At 51.2% G+C, this 16,160-nt stretch overlaps 1 protein-coding gene across 1 annotated transcript in view; it reads right to left on the minus strand.

The window, feature by feature from the left end:
• The window catches only part of LOC111537700 (keratin, type I cytoskeletal 14-like), a 40,186-nt gene that overhangs the window by 17,104 nt on the left and 6,922 nt on the right, over positions 1-16,160 (minus strand). Inside the window, exons 3-8 of the mRNA XM_023204734.2 lie at positions 2,786-2,942; positions 2,353-2,514; positions 1,470-1,595; positions 1,124-1,347; positions 942-1,048; positions 271-719 (exon numbers count right to left, since the gene is read on the minus strand). Of these exons, the coding sequence (XP_023060502.2) occupies positions 271-719; positions 942-1,048; positions 1,124-1,347; positions 1,470-1,595; positions 2,353-2,514; positions 2,786-2,942 (1,225 nt within the window). The remainder of the gene's footprint in view (positions 1-270; positions 720-941; positions 1,049-1,123; positions 1,348-1,469; positions 1,596-2,352; positions 2,515-2,785; positions 2,943-16,160) is intronic.

A 16,160-nucleotide genomic window follows, 5' to 3' on the forward strand; every position in this document is an offset into this window, starting at 1 on the left:
CCATGTCCTACACTACCGAGACTCAGCCATGTGTAGATTTAGTCCTAGCCTCATCCGAGGCTCTGTCAAAAATAATGATCAATTGAGAACCAAGGGCATGTCTCTGGCACCTCATTAGAGGTTTCCCTAACATCTAGCTCTATTCAGAATCTGTATTTCCCAGAGATTCCAAAATACTCAAAACAAAAAAAGAGGGTGATACCTTGACTCTCCACCCCACAACCTAGAGTTGTGCCTCCCTCCACCCCACAACCTAAGATTGTCCCTTACCTTTTGTCTCATCTTGGTCACCAGATTTTGAGGAAGAAGACTGGGAATGGGATGATTTTCCGCTTCCTCCTCCATAGCCGCCACCACTTCCACTCCCTTCTTCACCACCTCCATAGCTGCCTCCACTTTCACCTCCAAAACCACTTCCTCCACCATGGCTGCCTCCACTTCCTCCCCTGGACCCACTTCCTCCACCATAGCCACCCCCACTTCCTCCTCCAGAGCCACTTCCTCCTCCATAGTTGCCCCCACTTCCTCCACTATGGCCACCTCCACTTCCTCCGCTATGGCCACCTCCACTTCCTCCACCATAGCCACCTCCAGAACCACTTCCTCCACCATAGCTGCCTCCACTTCCTCCCCTGGAACCTCTTCCATAACTTCCTCCACTTCCTCCTCGACCTCCTTGGCCACCTCCAAGACCAATTTTTCCAGCTCCGGAGGATTCACTAGGAAAGAAAGAAAACAAGAGAGTTAAAATGAGCAGCCCACACACATATATTAGGATGGACCTGGATAGAGTCAGGACCCAAACATGAATCTTTCTGTTTTCCTTCTTGGGAGGACAGAGTCTGGGCTGGCACCATAGCTGGGAGGGGACAGCTTCCAGTTTAGACTGTGGAGCCTTCCCCTCCCTGGAGCAGGGAGGCAGCCCCTTCTCTCAATGTCACCATCCTCCTTCCCCAAAGCCCAAATGCAGTGAGATCCCCACCGCCCCCAGGATGAAGAAGTCCTCAACCCATAAGACCCTGTGTATAAGAACTTCCCCCAGCTGCCTCTATCCAGAGGGGCAGAAGGAGTATTAGAGGCCTAAGGGACCCCTAGGGGTTCCACCGAATCCTGGGGCACCTACAAGTCTTCCTGGCCTCCCTCAAGGAGGTTGCGGTAGGTCTGGATTTCCTGCTCCAGCCGCATCTTAATGCTGAGCAGAAGGCTGTATTCCTGATTCTGGCACTCGATCTCTTGCCGGACATCAGTGATCTGGGCCTCCAAGTTACTGATCTGCTCCTGGATCATCTGCAGCTGGCCACAGTAGCGGTTCTTCGTGTCTTCCAAGCTCTTCTCCATGGCTGCTTTCTAAGGATCAGGAGAAGGCTTTAAGAGGGATGCTACATCATAACTCCTCTTCTTCCCACTCCTGGGCTGCAAAGCCTTCCTGTGCCCCACCTTGGCAATGGGTCTACAGCAGAACTACCAACCTTGCTGAGCTGAGACTGCAGCTCAATCTCCAACTCCTGGACACCGTGCCGGAGCTGGGTCACCTCCTTGGCACTGGACTGCACCTCCTGACCACTACTGGATACCTCATTCTCGATCTGGGTTATCTGCAAAACCAAAGGCTCAGTAAGCATGAGGCTGGGCCAGGAGCTTCAGTGGGCGAGATTCTGCCCCATTCACCAGGATCTTCACCTGCAGGGCCAAGGCTGATCCAAAGCCAAGGACAAGTCTTTCTGAGTTCTGGGTACCCTCCAGCCATGCAGGTTTGTCCAGTCCTCTCAACATGACATTCCCTCTCAACAAAGTTGCAAGACCCTTCACACTTTGTCTCACAACCATCTTTCTAATCTAACCTTATTCCGAACTTCCCCCACCTTTCACACACACACACATACCACAGACCATGCCTTCATGTATGTGCCAGACTCTGGCTAGGCACTGAAGACTCAAGGAGGAAGAGAACCACCAAGGAGTTCAGTACAGTATGGGAGACATACTGTATCCCTCTCTTGTAGTCTTACATTACATAGCATTAGATTAAATTGTTCACGTTCTGCTTTTGTTCACACACATCTAATAAACTGTGAGCTTCTCAGGGCAGCAATCTTCTTTGGCTCATATCTGAGACATCAATACCTCTGAGACATCAATACTTTACATATAACATGGCACTAAGAAGCTACTTTGTAATGATGTTGGTATGCAGTGAATGAAGATGGTTGAATGACTTCCATTGGAAGATGGATAAATGACAGCTGCACTGAGAGATGGAGAGATAGGAGGATGAAGGAATGGGAGGCCGGAGTGATGGAGATATGCATAGATGGAGGGGAGGAGTTTGAATGGGCAGCCCACTCTGCTCACCTGAGTCTCATATTGATTCTCGATGTCCTTTCTGTTCTTAGCAATGAGCTGCTCATACTCCTGACGCATGTCATTGAGGGTCTTGGTGAGATCTTTGCCAGGAGCAACGTTTATCTCCACATTGACATCTCCACTGTTCTGCCCAGTCAGCTGACTCATCTCCTGCCAGGGAGGAAAGGGAGATGAGGTCAGGGATAAAGTCCCCTGCACCACCTTTCAGATTTCTCCCTGTGATCCCCACAGGGTACAAAAAGGGGACACAGTTGTGAAGCCAAAGCCCACCCACTACCATAGGTGATGCCAAGGAGAAGCTGAAAGAGTCCTCAAGAGCAAAGGAGAGGGTGTCTCCCAGGTAATTCTCCAAAGCTCCCCTGCTGTCTCAGCATTTCTGCTCCTCCCTCTCCCCAGTAAACCATAAGCCCCAGCACCCTACCTCCTTATGATTCTTCTTGAGGGCCATCAGCTCCTCCTGCAGAGTCTCATACTGCATCTCCAGGTCAGACTTCTCCATGGTCAGATTGTCCAGCACCTGCCGCAGGCCATTGATGTCAGCATCCACTCCTTGCCGCAGGTTTTGCTCCATCTCGAACCTGCAGACCAGCCAGGGGTAGAAAATAATCAAGAGGCAACCAGGCCCTACCAGGACCTCCAGAGCACTGAGGTTCATGGGGTAAGGGCTGATGACAGGAGAGGAAAGGAGAAGCAGGACTCACTTTATCCTGAAGTCATCTAGTGTCATGCGAGTGTTGTCGATGTCCACAAGAGTTTTGTTGTTGCCCACTGTCAGGTCCACAATCTGAAAAAAAAATGACACAACCATGAAATCACACTGTGGACCACTGCTGGGAGGGCAAGAGGTCAGGCAAAGCCACAGGAGGTGAGGATTCCATTCAGGAAGATTCTCAAGAGGAATGAGGAACTTCCAACAGCTGGGACATGGCACAGACCCCTTCCAGCCTTCAGCGAAGATGTTTGGTGTGGCCTTCATTCATTCATTCAACAAATATTTGAAGATCTACTGCAAAGGGCATTGTAGGATTTAGAGATTACTGACATCCTGTTCCTCAAGGAGCCCACCGTTGACTACAAAGTCAAAAGTGTCCTAAAAGAGTTCAAGGAAAGGAGAGGTGGCTTATGGCAATGGGAGATCAAGAAAGACTTCAGGAAGGAGGTGGCTGGCAATTGAATTGGGTGCTGAAGGATGGCTAGGATATAACATTAATAAATAAATGGAAGAAGTTTGGAGTAGAAGAAACAGCACATCCAGAGACATGCAGGAGTGAAAACAAGAGGAATCACTGAGCATATTGAAGAGTCAGACTGTGAGCTCCACCAGAACTCAGTCTAGCACATCACTGTGTCTACCCAGAGCAACCCTGAGGGTAGGCACTCACTGAACTGAATGGCTGAATAAATGGATAGATAGATGGACATGTGGGGGGAGGGAGGGAGGGAGGGAGGGAGGGAGGGATAGCTTCTTTTCCCAGAGTTCTGGATCCTCTCCATCACTTGAATAACCAAATGTACAGTCGGGTCCAAAATACCTTAAAAGATCAAGATACACTCCTAAAGAAGCCTAGGAGAAGTACAAAGGAAAACAGAGTATTGACTTAGACCAGACCTAAAGGAGGTTCCACATCCAGTCCCAGCTCAGCTCATGTTAACCCAGGCCTCCTCTCTGCTCTGCCCAAACTCTGAAAGTTGAAGAAATGGAAATGAACCCTCAGAGCACAGGCCAAAGTCCTATCCTGGGATCCCCAGAAACCAAACACAAGTTTGTTTCTGATGAAAGCGTACATTTCCAAAACGTGGATTCCCTGGCTATTATCTGAGCTTAGAGTTTAGCATTTTACCTTTTTTGGAAGATAAAGAATGTAGGAGGAAAAGACCAAGACGGAGACAGTTTTCTGCACCTACCTGGTCCTTGAGATCATCAATAGTGTTGTAGTAAGAGGAGTAGTTCTTCTGGACTGCAGCAGGGCCCTTCTTGTCATACCAATCCTGGATCTTATTCTCCAGGTCATTGTTGGCCTCCTCTAGAGCCTGCACCTTATCCAAGTAAGAGGCCAGCCGAGTATTGAGTTCCTGCATGGCGCTCTTCTCATTAGTAGTCAGAATACCACCATCACCGCCTCCAGCACCACCTCCAAAGCCCCCAAATCCACCCCCATAGCCACCACCAAACCCACCCCCATAGCTACCACCAAAGCCACCTCCAGAACCACCACCAAAGCCACCTCCAGAACTACCACCAAAGCCACCTCCAAAACCCCCAGAACTACCATAGCCTCCTCCAGAAGCACCACCAAAACCTCTGGAGCCACCCCCAAAGCCACCGCCTAAACTACTGGCACTAAAACCACCCCCAGATCCTCCGCCGTAGCTGTAGCCAAAACTGCCGCCACCTCCCCTCCCACAGACACGAGAGCTTCCCCCTCCATAGCCACTGGAAGAGCTGAATCGGCCCCCTCCTCCACCGCCCCCCGAGGAGCTGAAGCGGCTGTAGGAAGACCTTATGCTGCCCCCGCTGCCCAAGCCGCCCCCGCCACCCCCGCCGCTGCGGCTCAAGTGGGACGAGGAGAACTGTCTGCAGCTCATGACACGGCTGGTAGCTCACGGGTTAAGAAGCAGTGGTAGGAGTGCTGCCGGCTCCCAAGTGCAGGGTACAGAGCTGTCCCTGGGACTGCCTACTTATACCCCCAGCTGAAGGTGGCACACCTAGGTGTGCCCTTGGTCTGTGCCAGCCTCCCCCCACAGACCTGAGGGAGGTCTGGGATACAGAGGCAGCTCGGCTGCCCCAGGCTCAGCGTCCTTTGGTGACTGCCTGGGGGCGACCCAGCCTCTCTCCATTGTGTGGGATAATTTGGTGATATTAGGCTGTCAGGGCCACCATAAATCAGCTCCACTGCCACAGGGGTGACCTAGATCCTGGAGCCTGGTCTCTGGCTGGCCCCAACGGTAGGTCTGAGACTTAGCCCCTTCAGGATAGAAACTCGCAGGAGCAGAGTCACCTCCTCTATTGATGGTCAGTGCTGTCTGCATCCCTCCTTGCTCCCACCTTGTGCCCACTGTGGGCTGAGCTGGAACCAGGGTACTAAGGAGTTACCATAGAGGAGGGCCCTGCCCTTGTAGAGCCCCAAAAGGATGAAAACCAGTCCTTGCTCTCAGTATCCTCAAGGCTTTCTGCGGAGACTGAGGCTCTGCCCTTGAAAGACTCCAGTTTGATAAGAAGACAACAGGCATGGCCAAAAGATGGAGAGAGGCACCCAGACCTTGCCTGCCGGCGCTCAAGGACAGTGTGCAGAGTTCACACAAAGGGCTGGGAGAAGAAAGTGGACCAAATAAACAAGGGGGTGCCAACACTAGCTGACCTCTGAGCAGGAATGCAAGTGGCTCGACTGTCCTGGTCCTTTTGCAGGGCCCAGCAGGGAGTGTGGAATTGACCTTGGTCGAGTGCCTACCCAATACGGAGCTCGGGAGGGGATACGGAGATGTGTGACTTATCCCTGCTCTTGGCAGAAACTTGGATGTATATTCTCGTCACCAAGGCCAGAAGAGAATGGTGAAGAATGCGCTGGTCTCCGGTCTGCCTACCTGAGCTCCATCCAGCTCCGTGCTCACGAGCTGTGTGACTTTGATAAGTTACTTAACTACTCTGTGCCTCAGTTTCCTCCTCTGAAAAACGTTGATATGAATAGTTTGTCCATCTCCTAGTAAGAGACTTGTGAGAAATGCTCAAAAAATATTTGACTGTCTCTGATCATTCAGCCCCCTAACTCCCCGTCAACTCTGCCCTCACCCGGACCTTAGCCATGAGCTTCTAACTGCCCTCCCTGCCTCTCCCATGTCCCTCTGACTCTTCCTGCAGAGCAGCCAGAATGATCTTTCTAATCCATGTCTGACAACATCACTTCAGTGGCTTCGCTCCACCCTCAAGATAAGGTCCACATTCCTGGCACTTAGGCCCGTCCCCATCTTTCCATTCCTGCCCCATCTCCCACCATCCCCCTGACCCCCTAGAAAACCATACAATGCTCCCCAAACGCCCTTCTTCCCTCTAAGAATACTCGGCACTTGCCGTGACCTCTCATTGAAATGTCACTCTCCATCTTTTCTACACAGAAAACTACTCATCTTCAGTGATCGCTCTGAGTGCCTCCTCCTCCGTCTTCCTGTACTCTCGCCCCCTGGGTTTGTACTGTGCTCTGTTATAGTGTCTCACGCTTATCTCCATGGCTCTATGAAGCACTTGATGAAGAATAAAAGTTCATGTACTGAAAAAAAAGAAGAAAGCTCTCTCTGTTGGCAGCAAGAGCTCCTCTAAACCTGCCCGTGCTCATCTTGTACCTGCCCCATTGCCCAGCGCCACGTCTGGTCCGAGTAAGATGCCAACACATACGAGATGGAGGACAGATACCAGTCATTCCAGAAAGATGCTCATTGCTGAAAAGGAGCTAAAGGTAAGGAAAGAGAGGCCAGAATGGTCAGCAAGGTCCTGAAAGAAGCAATGCCTGCAGGTTTAGGAAGCATAGATGACTGGTATTTCTTGAGGGGCTTTTAACTGATGCTCAGCGACTGTTAAATAATACTGAAGTGGCCGCACACAGTGGTCTACGCCTGTAATCCCAGCACTTGGGGAAGCCAAGGCAGGCAGATTGCCTGAGCTCAGGAGTTTGAGATCAGCCTGGGCAACATGGCAAAGCCCCGTCTCTACTAAAAATACAAAAAAAAATCCGGGCATCATGGTGCACGCCTGTAATCCCAGCGACTCAGGAGGTTGAGGCATGAGAACCACTTGAGTCCAGGAGGCACAAGTTGCAGTGAGCTGAGATCCATGCCACTGCGCTCCAGACTGGGCTACAGAGCAGGACTCCGTCTCAAAAAAAATAAATAATAATAATAATGAAGCACTTGGAGAGAAGATGTCTTTTTTCCATGTTTGTTGGTTGGTTGGTTGGTTGTTGGTTGGTTGGTTTTGAGACAAGAGTCTCACTCTGTCATCCAAGCTGGAGTGCAATGGCATGATCACAGCTCACTGCAGCCTCGACCTCCTGGACTCAAGCCATCCTCCAGCCTCGGCCTCCCAAGTAGGTGGGACTACAGGCACACACACCATGCTCAGCTAATTTTTTTTTCATAAAGATGGGGTTTCCCATGTTGCCCAGGCTGATCTTGAACTCCTGGGCTCAAATGAGCCTCCTGTCTCAGCCTCCCAAAGTGCTGGGATTACAGGCATGAGCCACTGTACCTGGCCTCTTTTTCTACTTTTCCATCTTCTGATTAGTCAAGGATGAAATCTCATTTGGACGCTATGGCCTCTCTAATGCCCCACCACACTTATCAATCACCCTATTCAAAAAAAGAGAGCCAGCTTTGGGCTCAGAACCTTTAGAAAGTAATGGCATCTAGTTAGAAGTTAATATTTCTGTATATCATTTCCTTCTGCTTCTGGCAAGTGAGTATGATTTTCTTTTTGGTAGTAATGTAAGATTTCCTTTATAAATGTATTAGTTGAAATGAAAGGTGAGTTAATTTACCAAAATATGTTAAATAAATATATAAATGGATGGTACAAAATATGTTAAATTAAAAATTAAGCAAGTAGTTTAAGTTTTGAAAATTAAAAGAGAATGTAATTCTCTTTTATTCAATATTCAGAGAATCCTGAAGGCATTTTATGAATGGTTAATACATGGGAGACTCTTAGATCAAGGCTAGTGGCTTTAATTGATTCCCTTTCTACTTTCTTTTTTTTTTTTTTTTTTTTTTTGAGATGGAGTCTTGCTCTGTCGCCCAGGCTGGAGTGCAGTGGCACGATCTCCGCTCAGCTCACTACAAGCTCCACCTCCCGGGTTCACGCCATTCTCCTGCCTCAGCCTCCTGAGTAGCTGGGACTACAGGCGCCCACCACCATGCCTGGCTAATTTTTTTTTTTTTTTTTAGTAGAGACGAGGTTTCGCTGTGTTAGCCAGGATGGTCTCGATCTCCTGACCTTGTGATCCGCCCACCTCGGCCTCCCAAAGTGCTGGAGGATTACAGGCATGAGCCACCGCACCCAGCCTCTACTTTCTTAAACGGTTTTAAACCATTCAAGGTCTTTGCCAAGCTCTGCTGGGAAGCCCAGAATCTCCTGCAATGTGTTCCAAGGCCTGAGAAGTTACCCTCTTCCCCATGCCCATACTGATGCCACCACTCTGGTTGGGACATAAGCCCCAGGTCCTGGGTCCCTGAGCTGGATGGAGAAGTCGATGGTGCTGTGGGTGGGCCACCCTGGAAAGATCCAGCAGAGTGGCACTTTCAGAACCCTGCTCTGTCGTCTGCAAATGTATCTGTGTTGGGGGATCCTAAGAACAGCTGAGACCCGCCTGACTGAGCAGAAGCTCCCTGCTGGGGCACCCCGGCCAGCTCAGCCTCTTGAGAGATGGCCCTGCTATCCAGCCCTGGTGCCAAACCCCAACCCCTGTCTTCACCCACCTTCTCCACTTCCCACCCTCCAGCCCTGTCCTAAGCCTCACCCAGCCCAAAGCGGCAGGTTTCGTCCCTCAGAATTCCTCCCAGCTGCCGGGGAAAGTGAGCTGAGCATGAGAACCACTGTGGGGTGGAGAGCACAGTAGCCCCCCAGCCAGGCAGGGCTGGGTCACCAGCCAGCCTCACCCTCCCTTCCCCTGTGGTCCTCAAAGCTGGCCTCAGTTTCCTCATGAGAAGCTCCTTCATGGACTGTTGCCAAGGGCCATAAAGACAGAGGGCTCCCGCCCGTGATCCCAGCACTTTGGGAGGCCGCGGCGGGCAGATCACAAGGTCAGGAGATCGAGACCATCCTGGCTAACATGGTGAAACCCCACCTCTACTGAAAACAAAAGAAATTAGCCAGGCATGGTGGCGGGCACCTGTAGTCCCAGCTACTCAGGAGGCTGAAGCAGGAGAATGGTGTGAACCCGGGAAGCAGAGCTTGCAGTGAGCCGAGATCGCACCACTGCACTCCAGCCTGGGTGACAGAGTCTCGCTCTGTCACCAAAAAAAAAAAAAAAAAAGGGCAGAGGATTCCCTAGATGAATGCCCAACTGCTGCCCACATGTAGCCCCTGCCACATTGGCCCTCCTCCCCCCACATCTGGCCTTGTTCCAATACAAAGAGGAGCTTGCTGTGCTTGCAGCTTCTACGGTCCAGATAGGCGGTCTTGCTCCAGCTGCAGCAGAGCACCATCTCTTCCCTTCTCCCAAGCTCTCTGCCTGGCATGGGAACCAGACTGGGCAAGATGGGGCCAGGGATGAGGAAGGCCAACAGCCGTGGCCTGAGTGAATGATTTCTTCTAAGTCTTGTGACATGACTCACTCTTCCAACCTCTCAGGGCTCAGGGTCTGCCCTCTGAGCCCCACCTTCAACACCTCCCATGGGAGCCCTCCAAAGAATGAACCAGGAATGGAAACAGGCGAGCCCATGGCACCCTGGCACCTGAGACCCAGCGAGAATCAACACTGCCTCACCAGCCAATGTGCAAGGCTGCAGCCTAGACCCAGTGCCAGGATCCCAAATGCAGGCCCTCCCCTTGGGGAGTGGATGGAGTAGGAGAGAAGGGGCTGCAAGGACCCACATAGGCAGACAGAGGGACAGAGAGGGAACAAAAGATTCCACTTGCAAGGTGTCCCCAGAGGCAAAGGTATCATCCACTGGGGACATGGGGACCTGGAAGCAGCACAAGGACAGCTTTGCTCTGGTCGTGGGAGCCCTCTTGCTTGTCTGCAAGCAGCCTCCCACACCCCCAATTTACTCCCCATTGCTGTCTGTCATTGATCCCCAGGTGGGGCCAGGGAGGGACCTGAGTCAGCATGTGGCTGGCTGCTGGGAGAGGGAGCACCAGCTGAGTCACGGCTCCTCCCCTGGAGCATCCATGAGCCATCCAGGCAGGTGTGCACTGCCCACTGGCGCAGGGCTGTGGGTACCTGCACCTGTCTGTCAACACTGATTCTTTCTCACATAACAGGCACTTGCCACCACCCTGCCCAGCCAAACCCTCTCAAACCACAGTGAGGGGATGGAGTGGGCCCACATAGGTGCCTCCACTTGAGTCTAGGCACCCCAGGCTTGTGTCTGCTAGGACACACTTAGCAGAGAGGCTGAGAGCACTGGCTTCGGAGCCAGGCAGGTCATAGTGTAAAGTCAGATTCTTCCACTTATTTGGGGAAAGTTGCTTCCCCTCTGTCAACCTGTTTCCTCACTGTAAATTCGGATTCATCCTTTATTGAGCACCTCCTATGTGCCAGGCATTGGGTTGAGTGCTGGGGATAAAGTAATCTTGATGAACAGTTATGGGATAAAATAGACCTACAAAAATAAACATGCAATTCACAACTGAGGTGAGCATGGTTGGTGGGAGAATGCAGAGCACGTAATAAAGGGTGTGGCATGGTCTGGGGCACCAGCAACCTTCTCCCTGAGAAAGAGACACTTGAGTGAAGGGGGAGGAAAAAGGGGAGGGGCATACAGCATGTGCAAATGTCCTGAGGTAGGAACAAGCAAAGTGACTGCCAGGGCAGGAGTCCTGTGTGGCTAAAGGGCAGTGGGTTAAGTCAAGCAAAGGATTTCAGTGGGAAAAAAAATAAATAATTCTGACCTTGGCCAGGCATAGTGGCTCACACCTATAATCCCAGCACTTTGGGAGGCCGAGGCGGTCGGATCACCTGAGGTCAGGAGTTCGAGTTCAGCCTGGCCAACATGGTGAAACCCTGTCTCCACTAAAAATACAAAAATTAGCTGGGTGTGGTGGTGGACATCTGTAATCCCAGCTACTTGGGAGGCTGAGGCAGGAGAATTGCTTGCATCTGGGAGGCTGAGGTTGCAGTGAGCCCAGATTACGCCACTGCACTCCAGCCTGGGTGACAGAGCGAGACTCGGTCTCAAAAAAACAAATAAATAAATAAAAATTTTAAAAAATAGTTCTGGCCTCATGAGGTTGTTGTGAGGTTTAAAAGAGCTCATATTGTAAAACTGCTGGTGTGGGGCCCGGCACATAGTGAGACATCGTCCCGACTGTCAGCGGCACTGTGGCTGCTCCTGGCTTCCCCGTGGACCGTCTGGGCGACTCGGGTTCTCAGCTCCCTTGCTTATTATTAGCCCATCCCTCTGGCCTATTGAGCCCCCATTAAGATCAAAGACTTGTGCCTGTGGGGCCTGGGGAGGACACAGGATGGTTGGAGGATCACAGTTCCTTCCATCAAGGAACGTCCAGTGTTGCAGGCAAGACCCTTGTTGCTTTGCCTGCACTGTCAAATTTAATCTTCACCAACTGTTTTAGGAGGTATGTGTTAATTTTTAAATCATTTTACAGATAAGGAAATTTAGGCTCAGAGAGGGTACCTTGGCCACAGTCACAGAGCTAAACAAGGCAGGAATGGAGCCAAGGCCTGCCCTCCAGTGAGCAGGAGCTACAGTGGACACAGGCTCAGAGCTCCTGCTCTCTGTCCCAAGCCCCACACATGCGCTGGGTCCCTCTCTACCTTCTTCCTCATGTCGTCTCTTTTCTTATTCAGTCTGTCTGAATTCACCCCTATCTCCTCTACACCTAAAACAGTAAATTTCGATAAATATGTGTGAATGAACGAATGAATGAATGCTCCTCCCTGCCTAGTATGGGCCCAGGGCCCTCACTATCCTCTCTTTCCCTGACTGTCTCTCTCTCCCAACTCTATATCCATTTGTTTCTATTTCTGTGTGTCTCTTTTTGCCCTCTCTCTCATGCCAAGTCACCCTCAAAGTTCATCAGAGCATCTTAAAGGAAAAAGGCTTCCTTTTCCAGGCCTGGCCTTACAGGTGACAGTGGCACAGAGGGAAGCCCCATCGGGAAAGCTCGCGCTCAGCTAACAGCAATGGAGGAGGAGCTGGTGACTGCCCTGCACCTGCCTGAGGCCGGTCCATTGCCCTGGAAGTCCCTGACATCCCCTTGTCCCCTTTGTGGCAGCCTCCAAGCTCAGTGAGGTGGGCCAGGAAACCTCCTGGGGTCCCACCAGGACATCAGGACCCCCAGTCCCTGGGGATCAGGCCTCCTTGGGGCTGCCTCCTCTGACATCTTCCTGTCGCCTACATTACCCAAGCCAGGTTGTCTGTGGCCTTGGGGAAGTGCCATTTGCCTGATTAGGTAGGCACGTACGCCAGTTGCTGCCTATAGAGTTCCCTAGACACATTAGAGATCTTTTCACTATAAAAAAAAAAGCTCCCAAAATCCTGAATTTCAAGGTCGGTTCCACCCCACAAAGCAAAAACGATGGAGTAAGCTAAGAAAAACGCACACTGATCCCATGCGTCTCTCAGTTTTATCTCATCCCTGAGAAAGAACGGAACAGGAATGAAGCCACCCAGGACGTGGCAAAGCCTGAGCATGGACAGGACTTTGCCACTTTCAGTCTGTAGGACCCGGGGCAAGCCAGTCTCGCTACGGTGAGGTTGGAGGAGTCTTCTAGGTGGCTCACCTAGCACTGCCCCATTCTGAGCGCTGGGAGGGTGGAAAGAGGGTTTACAGGGAGGCGGAGCCAGAGAGGTCACCTGACCAGCCCCAGGACTCAGACATGCAATTCCACCTGCGTCCACTGGACTGTGCTATCGAGTCACCTTGCGGGTCTATTGTTTAGCTGAGTGGAGGCCAAGGGAAGGCAGTCAGCATTGTCGGAGCTGCTGGGCTCATATCCTGAGATGGATGCTTGTGGCTGCCAGGCTCTGTGAACAAGAGCCCTGTTCATCAGCAGGATCCAAACACTAGCCCTACCCTCCCCAGTGAGGTATGGTGGGGAAATCCCGGGAGGAGGGGAGTCCATGTGAGACCCCTGGGGCCACTGCCCTGTCTGACCTCTTCCTATGGAGCCTGACAGTACAGGGTGGGACCACCTCCCAGCCTCCCTGCTTGACTTCCTCCTCTCCTGGTTTTGAGCCTGCTTTCAGCCAGGTGATCCCAGCCACCATTTTTACCCGCAAGCAAGCCCAGGTCTCCTATGTATTCCCTGCAAACAGTAACGGCAACCACTCAGAGAGGAGGCAGGCTTGCCCCACCGCCCCCCAGTCTCAGAGACCTCATGTTTCTATATTCCTCTAAAGCAGATCTCCTTTGGGCAGAGACTTTAATCTGGCACCGCCTCCAAGGTAGAGAGGTGGCTGGGGATTCTTATGAAGTTCAGGGCGTTCTGGGCTTCAGGCCCCACTGGTGACTCTTGCCATATTTTGCTCTCTGTCCAGGCCCATGTGACCTCTCAAATGTGGGCCACTCCTGAGATTCTTTGCCACACTTGGGCAGGAGGTTCATTGCCCCACTGGGAACCTTAGGAACCAGAGTCCAACACCCCCAGGAGTATCACAAAGCCCCTCACCACACTAGGGTCCTGTACCCTCTAGGGTCCTCAAACCCACCTCTTCTCATTCTCTGAGGAAGCACCCTCAAACCTTCCTCCTCCCTGAGTTGTCCCCTGTACCCCTGAAACTCTAGTACTTCACCTCCAGGATGGCCCATCCTCACCCAGGGTCACCCAAGGTCAACCTTTTTGATGACAAAACTTAGCTTAAAAAATATCCCAGAGTTTCAGAAACACAAAGCAGTCCTCTTTTTCCTGGGGTGGAGGTAGGAACAAGAGAAACCAACATCTCTTCATTCCTTTTCCTAATAACTCACCCCATTACCATTTATAGGGTGCTGACTATGTGCCAAACACACTGCCAAATTCATTGCCTGCATGAGGTCATTCACTCTTGTATCAGCCTTATGCAGTAAAGGTGTTTATTCCCTACCTTGTGAAAGAGGAAATATGGGGTTCAGTACCTTGCCCAAACTCTTCAAGGCTATTCAGCGTGGAAGCCAGGACTCCAACCCAGGTAGTCTGATTCAAAAGCTCAGGCTTTTAGATCCCTTGCCCAAATTTAGTCTTTTTTCAGTCTCTCCCCTACCATTGACTCCCTCTACAAGTTTTCTTCACGCAGCCCAATGAATGAGCTGTTGAAACTGACACAGGACTAGTCAACTCTTTCCTAGCTTGGGGCAGTGAGCCCCACCCACCTCTGGAATCTTCACCACTTACTAGGGTGAGGCTCCTTCCCTTCCCACTCCTTTTCTAGCCCCCCAAAGAGAAGGAAAGGCATTCCCCACCCAGGGGAGGCTCCTACAGTCCTGATTCTTAAGGTATAGTCACTCATTGGATTCGTGTATCAACCTCAAGAAGCAGGGCTCAGCATCCTTACTATACAAGTAAAGACACTGAGACTCAGACTTCCCAAGCTCACATCTGTTACAGAACAGAGCCAGGGTTAAAAACCAGTCTATTCCCAAACCCTCTAAAAATGCTCTCGTCATGGATGGATAATCACCATACCCTAGAGATAGTTTACCCAGTATCGCCAGCACAGCCATGCCTTGAGCCAGCACTATGCCAGGCCCTGTACATTCTTCCAGTGAATTATCCCAACAAACCCATGAGGTAGGTACTATCATTATGCCCCTTTTACAGAAAAGGAAGCTGAGGCTGGGAGATGGTCATCAACTTGCCCTAGGTCAACCAAGTGTAAGAAGGATTAGATCCAGCGCCGGAGGCAAGAGAAGGTGGGGTGGAGGGAGACAAGAATGTCAGGAGCGCTTGAGTTCCTACCTTCGGTTCATGGACCGAAGGAGCTCTAGGAGACCCCTGAACCCTATGACATTGTATGCAAATGTATGTATGCTTATTTGAAGGTAGGGGACAGAGGAAAAATCTATAGCTTTCTATATGCTCCAAGGAATCCCTGATCACAAAAACATTAGGAATCCTTAACCTAACATAGTGCCTGACATAGAGGCACTCAATATCTAGTGAATGAATAAACACACATGACAATGAGTGAGTAAATGAATGAATATCCCTCCATATCCTAGGAGACACCACATAACCTGTTACACACATCTATCTGTGTCTTCTGAGATGGCGAAAGATATCCTGGGACCTGAGCCCAATCCACCCCCAGGACCTTTCTCCCAGTTCCAGGGGCCATAGCCAGGTGCTATGACAAGCTCCAGAGATGCTTCTCCCACTTTCTCCCCACCCCCACTCCTAACAATGACCAGACAGAGGCAAGAATTATGCAACTCAGATAATGAAGCTGTATTGATTGCCAGGAGGGGGTGAGGGTGAAGCAGGGTCCAGGTGTGAAGTGCTTAGGGGTTAGGAGAGGGGCTCTTCCAGTGGGATCTGTGTCCACACAGGGGGCCTCCTAGGCCTGAGCGGGGCTGGGCAGCCTCAGTTCTTGGTGCGAAGGACCTGTTCGTGGGTGGACACCACCTTGCCATCGTGCACATCCATGACCTTGGTGCGGATCTGGCGGCTGGAGGAGGTCACTGGGAAAGAGGCGGGAAGAGGACGTTACCAGAGGTGAACAGACAATGGACTAATCAGAAGTAAGGAGGCCAAGAAGCTGAGGAAACTCAAACTGTCTCCCCGTTGTCCTCTCCCCTGATTACTGCTTCACTCCCTGCTGTTGCCCAAGCACTGATACCATCAACACTTTTCTTTCAGACTAGGGCTCCCAAAGGTCAGAGACAAGAGTCTTTGTCCTCAGATTAGAGCTTCCTAAGAGCTCACACCCGGCTGGTTCCATTCATATGCAACCAATGGAGTGGCCTCGGTGGGAAGAGCCCTGCAGGGCCCTGTTCATGGTGCTGACCACCACAGCAATGCGATCTGCCACAGACACCAGGAAGAAGTAAGAGGTGGGGGCTGCCTCTCCTAGCCCTAAGGAGAGTTTTTTTGTTTGTTTGTTTTGTTTTTTTTTGTTTTTTTTTTTTTTTTTTTTTTTTTTTTTTTTTT

This window comes from Piliocolobus tephrosceles, chromosome 16, assembly GCF_002776525.5.
Source record: "Piliocolobus tephrosceles isolate RC106 chromosome 16, ASM277652v3, whole genome shotgun sequence".
NCBI classification, from domain to species: Eukaryota; Metazoa; Chordata; class Mammalia; order Primates; family Cercopithecidae; genus Piliocolobus; species Piliocolobus tephrosceles.